An 11,204-nucleotide genomic window follows, 5' to 3' on the forward strand; every position below is an offset into this window, starting at 1 on the left:
TTCATTAATTTGACGATACGCTATTTGACGCAAAAAATACGACATCATAAACAGCGATCTCCTACAAAATTCATAAAAAAGTACCGTTTTTGACATTTCGATAAAAGTATTATATTGTATTTGACTAGTTGGAAACTCCGTATTGTAATTTTGTCCTTCAAATACTGCACCAGTATCTATTAATAGATAATTATTTGCGATGCAAACATTCCTGTACTTTTCAGATCACAGCAAAACAAACATCGTATCTGCAATGTCAACTGAAACTCCTTCATAAAGGTCTTGAAGGTTTCAGGGGTCAACAAGACAATATATACTTGAAACTTTCAGCGAATCATTCAATATTTAGATAAGAGATATCTTTATCTAAATCGTGCAATTGATTGTGATTTGTGATAGAGTACTTATCAAATGATAGATTAGGTCAAATGTGACGAGAAGTTTAATGATGATACAAATATTAACATTTTTTATTTTTAAACAAGCTTCTGTCAGCGGCTTTGGCCGCGTTCGTGGGGTAAAAAGTGTGTTATTCCAAATCATACTCTACCCCTGTTCCAAATTTCATCCCGATCCCTTCAGCAGTTTTGACGTGATTGAGTAACAAACAAAGTCACAAACTTTCTAATATATTACTAAGAGGTAAGATAAATCCGTGCGTATGGGACGTCGCGTTCCGTGCGCATCTCAAAGATAGGGCCCAATACGGCTGACGCCTGATTCGGAGCTGCGAACTACCTAACAAGTTTACCGGGGTTCCAGTCAGGATTGTCAGTAAGAGTCTGACATTTTCTCTCATCTCGCCCAAGGCGGGAGAAGTTATTGGCTGATTTCCCTCCCTTAAGAAAAAAAGAGGTAAGAAAAAAGCAAAAATGAAATATCTCACGTCACGGTTTTCTCTTGTATCTTGGATGTGTTTTTAAATACAGATTCAGATTAGATTTTCATTTAAGGCAGATTCCATAGCACGGTTCTAAACCTTAGTGGTTTTTTGGTTGCTATTTGTTATTTATTGTATTATTGTGTATTTTGTGTAAATAATAAATAAAAAAAAAAAAAAAAAAATATCTAGTAAAATTCAAGTAAACACATAAGTAAATACACTTTGTCATGGCAACGCACCCGTGATATTTTTGTTGTCCATAGGTTATGGTGACCTCTTATCAGACGGCTTGTAAGCTTTACTGTAAGTAGTAGAGAAAAATGGCACACCCTTGCATTTTTCAAGAAGATGGTAGTATTATGAAATTTTATCCTATTTTCTTCTATCCGTTAGCCGCCAAAAGTCTTAAAACATCGCTACAAAAATATTGTTTTGTTTGTTACTCTTTCACATCTATTATTACAACAAAATAATAGTACTTAGTTTCTTACAGAATTTCCCCAAAATCTTTAGTTTATAATTTGTCAAGTTACATATCGACGGTTGAAAGGCTAATTGATCTAAGCGATATTTTTTATATTGAGTTAACTATTTACATATTCAGAATCAGCGAATTTTTGTTTATAACACAATATCTTCCAACCGTCGATATATTTTATATAAATTGTACCTACTAAAAATATAATAACAAGGAAGAAACACTCGAAGAGGAAATGTTATTAAAATAACAGGGGATCGAAGGTGAACCAATTAACCGAAGGGACCCCAAAACTGTGTCACTGACTCATCGCGCATGCGCAAACCGGTACAACAGGGGTGAAGGGTGGCGTGGTTGTCAAAATCGAAAGTACTATAACCTCAAAGTAAAAATACGCCGATTCATAACAAAATAATTGATATTTTTAACATTTATCCACATTAAAAGGTGTAGCAGCAGCGGTGAGTGGCTTTCGTAAGCAAGCTGATGGATGATGAGGTTTGAGGTTTTGGAGTGATGAATGAAAGATGTTGGTTGCGTGAGAGCAAAGAATGTAATGGCCGAATAAAATTAACATAGAACTTAAATACTACGGGCGACAAATGCAACGCGATTCGCGGTCCACCGTACGACGTCATCGTTAGTGCAGTCTGGTCATTGGTCGACACGAATGTTAAGCCAGAACATGCCCCCGGCCTTGGAAGCAGTGGCTTTCAACAGTCCTCAGTCGCAGCATCCCGGTCCACCTCCGGCAGTAGAGGGCAAATGTTGGTGAATGCGCGTCTCAGCACGCCCGAGGACGTTTGTATGTCGGCAACACGGGATATGCCATCCTTTCCCGGGACGGTACACAGAACACGTCCCAACTGCCACTTCAACGGCGGTAGGTTACTGTCTTTGATAACCACCAAGGAACCTGGTTGAAGCTCATCCTTATTCTCTCTCCATTTGGTCCGCACCTGCAGCTCAGAGATGTATTCTTTCGCCCACCGAGTCCAAAAGTGTTGGCGAAGTTGCTCCACCCTCTGGTACCGCTGGAGACGACTGGCAGGAACATCGCGCAGGTCATCGCATGCCGGAGCAGCCAGTGGTCGGCCAATAAGGAAATGACCTGGAGTAAGCGGAGAAAGGTCCTGAGGATCAGGAGAGAGGGGAGACAAAGGTCGGGAATTAAGTACGGCTTCTATTTGTGCTAGTACTGTGCTGTATTCCTCGAAAGTAAGGTGAGCATTACCTATCACACGACGTAAATGATATTTACTCGACTTAACTCCTGCCTCCCACAGACCACCAAAATGGGGAGAATAAGGGGGAATAAAATGAAATTTAATGTTTTGACTTTGAGCAAATTCTAAAATATCTGAACTACAATTATTTAAAAATTTTGAAAAATCATTCATTATACCTACGAAGTTACGACCATTGTCGGAATAAATTTCTGCAGGCTTACCGCGACGTGAAATAAAACGTTTTAAAGTTAGTAAATATGCTTCGCTGGAAAGGTCACTGACTAACTCCAGGTGTACTGCGCGTGTAACGAAACAAATAAATAAACAAATATACCCTTTGATAAGTCTAGCACCCTTACCTTTGCGGTTCAGGATGAGCACTGGCCCCGCGTAATCAACCCCACACCTAACGAATGGCAGACTAGGCGTAACTCGCGCCGCAGGTAAGTTGCCCATCATAGGCGTAAGCGTCTTGCCTCGGATACGCGTACAAATGACACAGTTATGTACTATCTGACGAGCGAGGTTCCTACCTCCTACAGGCCACCATGATTCGCGTAAATGAAAGAGTAACGCCTGAGGAGCAGCATGTAAAAGCTGGATGTGCTCATGTCGAAACAACAAAGTAGCAAAGTAATGTTTACTAGAAATTACAATGGGATGTTTTTTACCATAAATAAATTCATTAGAATTAACTAGACGACCACCTACACGCATGATCTTGCAGTCGTCAAGAAATACATTTAATTTAGATAAACAACTTTTATTTTTAATAGACCCGTTATTGCATAATGCCTTACATTCAACTGGATAAGATTCAAATTGGCATAACCGAGCCAATGTCTTATCAGCAAAATGTAGTTCATCAACACTAAGGCTGCCTACATACCTGTTGTTTTTATATCGACTGTTATGAATGAAACGCAACATAAAGGCCGCTGCACGCCTCATACGTTTAAATTGAGAAAACCGGTGAAACGGGAATAAAGACGATTCAGAAGAATCCTGAGCTACGACTGCGGTGACATACGACTTAACTTCGGGTAACTCACGAATTTTAAATGAATCTGGACCTTTGTGATCATCTATTGAAAAATTAGGATTGCAAAGAAATTCAGGACCCTCCCACCATAGTCTAGAGGATGAAAGTTCCTCCAACCTGACGCCCCGCGACGCCAGGTCAGCAGGATTATTTTCACTCCTGACATGACGCCATGGGACCTCTAATGTAAGGTCATGAATTTCCGCGACCCTATTTTGAACGAACGTCTTAAGCTGGTTCGGCCTCATGTGTAGCCAGCCTAAGACGATCGTGGAATCCGTCCAAAATACGATGTTACTAAGACTGCAACGTAGTGCATCGCGCACTTTGTCATACAGACGAGCGCCTAATAAAGCCCCACACAGTTCGAGCCGAGGGATGCTTATAGGCTTTAACGGCGCAACCTTGGATTTAGAAAATAATAACCTAACCGTTACTGTTAGATCATAATTAACTGTGCGAATATAAATACACGCGCCGTACGCTGTCTGAGACGCGTCACTAAAAACATGAAGTTCGATATACTTAGGATGCGCACCTATAACATGGCGAGGAATGCGAATAGTGTTAAGCGCTTGTAATGAAATAACAAACCGGTTCCATACGCGCGCCGTGCTATCAGGCACGTTATCATCCCAACCTATTTTTTGCAGCCATAATTGTTGCAAAAGAACTTTGACAACTATTATAACGGGACTTAACAAACCGAGTGGGTCAAATATTTGTGAAACTTTAGATAAAATAGACCTTTTACTAATCGGTTTATCATTATCAATTTGAATTTGTGTGTTAAAATAAAAGTTATCACTTAGATTGTGCCAGCCTATACCTAACGTTTTAGAACTGATATTATCATCTAAACTTAACGGTTTAAACTGACTAGATGAACGACTACCATCATCACGCCTAAAATTATATATCCATTTCCTGAGTGGGAAACAGCCTAACTGCAACGTTTTCTGAGTTTTGTCACATAAATCAAGTAACAGTAATTTATTATCCGAACCCGTTATAAAATCATCAACATAAAAGTCTTCCCTTATGGCTCGAGCAACGTCAGCATCAGGAGATTCATTAGCTAATTGTTTTAGGCACCTAACGCTAAGAAAAGGCGCGGAGGCGGTTCCGTACGTCACGGTATTTAATTTAAAAATACCTAAAGGCTTCGACGGATGGTCACGCCACAGAATCATCTGCAAGCTACGCTGACCCTCGTCTACTAGGCACTGCCGGTACATCTTCTCCACGTCGGCGCACGCAACGTATTTATGCTGCCGAAAGCGGAGAAGAATGGCAATGAGATCACCCTGTATAGGAGGGCCAACCAGCTGCAAATCATTCAGGGACTTACCGGAGCTTGACGGTGCGCTTGCATCAAACACCACGCGCAACTTGGTGGTGGTGCTGAGCTCGCGGAACACACCATGATGTGGCATAAAATAACACGGGGATTCGTAGGAATCTACCTGTGTCATATGGCCTAAGCTGAGGTACTCCTGCATAAAATTGGAGTAAAGACTTTTATAGTCTGATGAACGCTGCAAGCGTTTTTCTAAGGCTAGAAATCGACGCTCTGCCTGGGTATAAGAGTCTCCCAAGGATTCAGGTGACTGACGGAATGGAATGTGCACACAGAATCTCCCGTCACTACCGCGAGTAGTAGTGCGAACGAAGTGATCCTCGCATTCCCGTTCTTCGTCAGTCTGCACGTCTCTGACCTTGGGTAGGTCCTCAATCTCCCAAAACAGACGAAGTTGCGTATCTAGTGAATTTACAATATTGCAATGAATTGGTGCCTTTTTACGCGTTTGAATAGCGATAGGTCCAGAAATGATCCAGCCAAATTTGGTGTTCTGTAGAAACGGTCCACTAGACAAACGAATTTTTCCGTCTTCTAACAGGTCCCAAAACCTATCAGCACCAATTAAAATATCTATAGTTTTGTAGTCTAAAAATTGTGGATCAGCCAGCTGTATGTTATCTGGAATACAGATATTTGCACTTAATTTACATACGGCAGGCATCGATGCCGTGATCCTAGACAAAACAAAACAATGAATGCGTGTAGAAAATGAATTATTGACGCAGGATTTTACAACGATATCACAAGCTTGCGTACAATGTACTACCGAGTCACCTACGCCGCGAACTTCGTTAGTGGACTGTATAAGTGGTGAATTAAGTAATTGACATAATGATTTAGAAATAAAACAGCGCTGGCTGCCATTGTCTAGGAGGGCTCGCGCTTTATGGTATGTGCCATGTGCATCGGCTACTTCAACAATAGCAGTTGATAATAACACGGATTGCACACCTATGGACTTTGTAGATTCCGTTTGCATGTGTGCTTTGTTTACTTGAATTGAGAGGGCGGAGTCCGCGGCAATAGGTGCGGGCGCGGGGAGATGCGCCGGTGCACCACTCGTACTCGCCTCAGTGTTTGTCGACGTATGGCATGCGACCGAACTATTAGCATTATGCAACAACGAGTTATGTTTTTGGCTACAATGTCTACAAGGCCCAAACTTACACTCAGTTACCAAGTGCCCTGAATTTAAACAATTCTCACATAAGTTGTGATCGCGTACAAGTTTAAGTTTACTGTCTAAATTACTTTCGATAAACTTTTTGCACTTGTATATACGATGATTCGCGTTACATTTTAAACAAGATTTAGAACGGTTATCGTTCGTTTTGTCAGGCTCGCTGGAAACATTGCAGTGTGACGTGTTGTGAGATTTTTTGTGTTGTTTTTTATTCTCAGTGTTATGTACGTCTTTGCCATGTGAACGCTGCAATGAATCCAGTACGTCTGCTGTGTTACGAAGAAAACCAATAATGTCACTAAGCGTTAATCGCGACTTAGAATTGTTTTCATTCAGTTGTGATAATCTAAATTTATGAGCTTGCCATTCTCGTTTGGTAACTTTATCTAACTTGGAAACGATAAGATAAATAGTCAGTGTGTCCCAAGTGTCAGCAGGTTCCCCTAGGATAACTAATGCACGTATATTTTTTAACACATTATCAATTAGTTTTCGAATTAACGAAGGGGACTCTTTAGTTATTGGAGGTATAGAAAACAAAGCATCAAGATGATTATCAATTAATAGATCGGAATTATTGTATCGATTGAGTAATAAGTCCCACGCAACTTGATAGTTTTTAGCAGAAAATTCTATTGAATGTATAACTAGTTCTGCATCACCTTTTAGTGAAGATTTGAGATAGTGAAACTTTTGAATGGTAGAAATATCTTTGGAATCGTGAATAAGCGAAGTAAATGTATCTCTGAACTCAAGCCAGTGCTCATATGAACCGTCAAACGTAGGCATAGAAATAACAGGTAATTTAACTGAACTAGGGTTATGATTGCTATTATGACTATGATTTCGACACGACCCGGAGCAGTCAGCGAACTCATCAACGTTCAGGATAGACTCAGCACGTGCTATTGAGTCGTAGTAATCATCTTCAAATATTTCACGTTGCGTTAATTGCGCATCTAACTCACTATCTGCTACTCTTTCTTCTATTTTAGTTTGGATGTGGTTAAATTCAGCAAGTAAACTAGCACATGCTTGAATCCTCAGCTTTAAATCGATGCGTTTTTTACTTGAGATGTCATCATCTTTTAATAAAGATTCTAAATGATTATTGAATTTAGTAAGTCTGCCCTTTACTATTCCACGTTTCCTAACCAATTCGCGAACTAAATCAGCACTTTCTACACTAAGTAACATGGGAGATTTATCACGAGATTTGGCAGATTCAGTGGACATTTTGGTGGTCAGTGAAAAGAGGAGTACTCACGGTTTCTCGAGTCACGATACTGATGCAAGCAACGTCACCAGGTAGTAATAGACTTCGACGGAAATCACGATATTCCGAGAATACACTGCAGTAATTCCACTGAAATTAGAATACAGACACAGTATAGCACCAATAGATTAGGAGGTGAAGGAAAAGAGTAAGGATTGGCCCCACCGATTGCGTGTGATGATCGATGAAATTCCACCAAAACTGCAGTTCCGATATGCGCTTGGCCTCCAAATAGTTCTTTGGGCCCCAGTTGTCCGTCAGGCAGCTTATTTCCTCAAATCTTGTCCCGATTACAGCGTTTTCAACTCGATCCGCCACGTGCAGGGGTCCACGGTCCAAAGGTCGCTCGACGATCTTGTAGCGGTTTGGCGAATGTATAGGCCAAAAAGCAGGATACGGCGTCGTCCAAATTAGTATGCGGTGTCGAAGGATCAAAATGTAGCAGCAGCGGTGAGTGGCTTTCGTAAGCAAGCTGATGGATGATGAGGTTTGAGGTTTTGGAGTGATGAATGAAAGATGTTGGTTGCGTGAGAGCAAAGAATGTAATGGCCGAATAAAATTAACATAGAACTTAAATACTACGGGCGACAAATGCAACGCGATTCGCGGTCCACCGTACGACGTCATCGTTAGTGCAGTCTGGTCATTGGTCGACACGAATGTTAAGCCAGAACAAATAGTCCATTGAAATGTTACATGAGCTTTACATTTTTTAGAGGACGCAATTTTATTTTTTGATCATGTAGGGGGGTCAATAGAAGCTTAACTTGAAGTTTGTGGGGTCGCCACCCTTGTCCCTCGGCCGCCATCTTGGAAAAAGGGATGGAAACACTTTTTTTGCTATATCTCGGAAACTATGCATCGTAATAAAATTTTTAAAATCATAATTTGTAGAAAATTATTTTGCCTACAAATATGTTTAATAACTTTTTGCCCTAAATTAACAATTAAAGAAGTTATAAGTAAAAAAGTGAATTTTTTTTAATAAAATTTTCTCTTTTGCTCTATAACATTTTTTTGACATTTTATAAATAAATGGCTTCAGACCAATCTTGTAGAATATTTTTCGAGAAAAAATTTTCCCTACAACTGTTTTCAATTTCATTCATTAGAAACTCAGTTACAGCGCTCCGAAGTTAACTGGGTTCGTCAAATTAGTCCAGTCAAATAAGCTTAAATTAGGTAAGAATCTCGGAATGCGAGATGACCAGCTGTAATTTTGTAAATACTTGTATATTGACACCCTAAAACTTGTCTCAAAACCATGGTATATATGGTAGGGTGTAAGCAACTCTTAAAATTCAGGGTCAAAGGTCCCAAAAATCGTTCTTTTGCGGTTTTTTGGAAATATCTCATTTCCTATGGGTTTTTGGTATTTGTATTCATTATCAATATTGTAGAATACAAAATTCTCTACAACTTTTGTCTAATTTTTTTTTACATGGTGAACCGTTGTCGAGTTAGAGGGCGGAGAACGCACGGTCACTGCATCACATCAGACATATTTTTTTTCAGCTAACCTATCCGTGATGGTTGGTTATGGATAGGACATTAAAAAAGACGTTATGGTTTCTAAAACCATTTTTCGTCAAATTCAATTGTTTGAAAGATGGACGCTTCCAAAGTGGAAAATTGACCGTACGTTCTCCGCCCTCTAAATCGACAACGGTTCACAATGTAAAAAAAAAATTAGACAAAAGTTGTAGAGAATTTTGTATTCTACAATATTGATAATGAATACAAATACCAAAAACCCATAGGAAATGAGATATTTCCAAAAAACCGCAAAAGAACGATTTTTGGGACCTTTGACCCTGAATTTTAAGAGTTGCTTACACCCTACCATATATACCATGGTTTTGAGACAAGTTTTAGGGTGTCAATATACAAGTATTTACAAAATTACAGCTGGTCATCTCGCATTCCGAGATTCTTACCTAATTTAAGCTTATTTGACTGGACTAATTTGACGAACCCAGTTAACTTCGGAGCGCTGTAACTGAGTTTCTAATGAATGAAATTGAAAACAGTTGTAGGGAAAAATTTTCTCGAAAAATATTCTACAAGATTGGTCTGAAGCCATTTATTTATAAAATGTAAAAAAAGTTATAGAGCAAAAGAGAAAATTTTATTAAAAAAATTTCACTTTTTTACTTATAACTTCTTTAATTGTTAATTTAGGGCAAAAAGTTATTAAACATATTTGTAGGCAAAATAATTTTCTACAAATTATGATTTTAAAAATTTTATTACGATGCATAGTTTCTGAGATATAGCAAAAAAAGTGTTTCCATCCCTTTTTCCAAGATGGCGGCCGAGGGACAAGGGTGGCGACCCCACAAACTTCAAGTTAAGCTTCTATTGACCCCCTACATGATCAAAAAATAAAATTGCGTCCTCTAAAAAATGCATAATTCGGCCCTCAAATTGTAACATTTCAATGGACTAAAAAGGTAAAATGGTTTCTAAGGTTTCATTTACAAATAAATTTACGAGCAGTTTCAGTCAATATATGAAAGAAAATACGCGAAAAACATACCTGTAACTAATGTCTCCGGCTTCAAATATGTAGACTGCGCCGTACATTCCCGCCAAGTAGCACGGGAATAAAATTAACGCATAGTTCATTATATTATACCTCCCAAAAGCACCCAACTCACTCAGAATCGCGTCTAAACCAACTACGGACACATCTTTCGACATTTTTACAGTATTTAATTTATCAGTCTTATATCGAACACTTTACAATAAAATTATCACTCCAATTACTTATTTAATATTTACAAAAAAACATATTATTTTGTACTAAATAAAAAGACGTATTGTAAAGACGATGACACTAGTTTTGATAGAAGTATATTTGACAGTTCGCACGCATGCGTACAAGCTCTTTACGTAGCCATTTTTGCGAATGAATTGTTTATTTTTTAGTGAACGAGCGGCACGGGCAGATGTCTAAACTTGTATGCGATTGAATCAAAAATAAACATGAAAAACCGGCTAAAGAGTGTTGACTACACACAGTTAATATTCTGATAGTGCGAAAGGAATAAAACATGTTTAGCCATTGTAATTTCATATGTTCAACAGAGACAGATATATTACGCTTGTTGCGTTTAAATAATTTAAAGGGCTTTTTAATTTGTCTCCTGTACTTTTTAATGTATTTTAGACTTAATTGTGATTTAAATGATAATGTCAAGTGTTATGAAAGGACGGGGTCAATGAATTAATGTCCTAAATATTTGATAAGAGTAGTTTGGTCTATAGATGATGTAACTGTTGTATTTATTTTTAACATCGCGCGATATAGTTTGATTACTTTGCGGTATATTTAGCGTGTGTTTTATATGTGTAGGTAAAGCTGTAGAGCAGTGAATAATATTAAAAGTATTGGAGTAAATATTGTAGTGTTTACTTTAGCATTTCTTTGTGTTAAATTGTGAATGATATTTTTTATGATGGTATAAGCCGGTAAACGAGCAGACGGATCACCTGATGGTAAGCAATCGCTGCCCATGGACATCCGAAATATCAGAGGCATTACAAGTGCGTTGCCTTTTGGGAGTTAAATATTTAAGAGAATATGGGGCAGCTTAGTTTAACTTAATTTTGTGATACCAATAACTATATAAGTAGTTATAACATGGAAACAGGCATTGTAGTTTTTTGAGAGTTAGGAATTTAAGGGTTATTGGGTTTGAGAAGATTGGGATGGGGGTAATTGGGCCACCGGTAACCTCACTCACA

At 38.7% G+C, this 11,204-nt stretch overlaps 2 protein-coding genes across 2 annotated transcripts in view; both read right to left on the reverse strand.

The window, feature by feature from the left end:
* LOC118274178 (organic cation transporter protein) overlaps positions 1 to 10,440 on the reverse strand; it is a 28,960-nt gene extending 18,520 nt beyond the window's left edge. The window contains exon 1 of the mRNA XM_035591608.2: positions 9,994 to 10,440. Coding sequence (XP_035447501.2) covers positions 9,994 to 10,157 — 164 coding nt within the window. The 5' untranslated portion in view covers positions 10,158 to 10,440. The remainder of the gene's footprint in view (positions 1 to 9,993) is intronic.
* Positions 1,968 to 6,737, reverse strand: LOC126912505 (uncharacterized). Its single transcript, XM_050704947.1, has one exon. It carries the CDS (start codon positions 5,972 to 5,974, stop codon positions 2,075 to 2,077), a length of 3,900 nt encoding a protein of 1,299 aa, XP_050560904.1. The 5' UTR covers positions 5,975 to 6,737; the 3' UTR covers positions 1,968 to 2,074.
* Positions 10,441 to 11,204: the final 764 nt, after the last annotated feature.

The sequence above is a fragment of the Spodoptera frugiperda genome, chromosome 3, assembly GCF_023101765.2.
Source record: "Spodoptera frugiperda isolate SF20-4 chromosome 3, AGI-APGP_CSIRO_Sfru_2.0, whole genome shotgun sequence".
Classification (NCBI taxonomy): Eukaryota; Metazoa; Arthropoda; class Insecta; order Lepidoptera; family Noctuidae; genus Spodoptera; species Spodoptera frugiperda.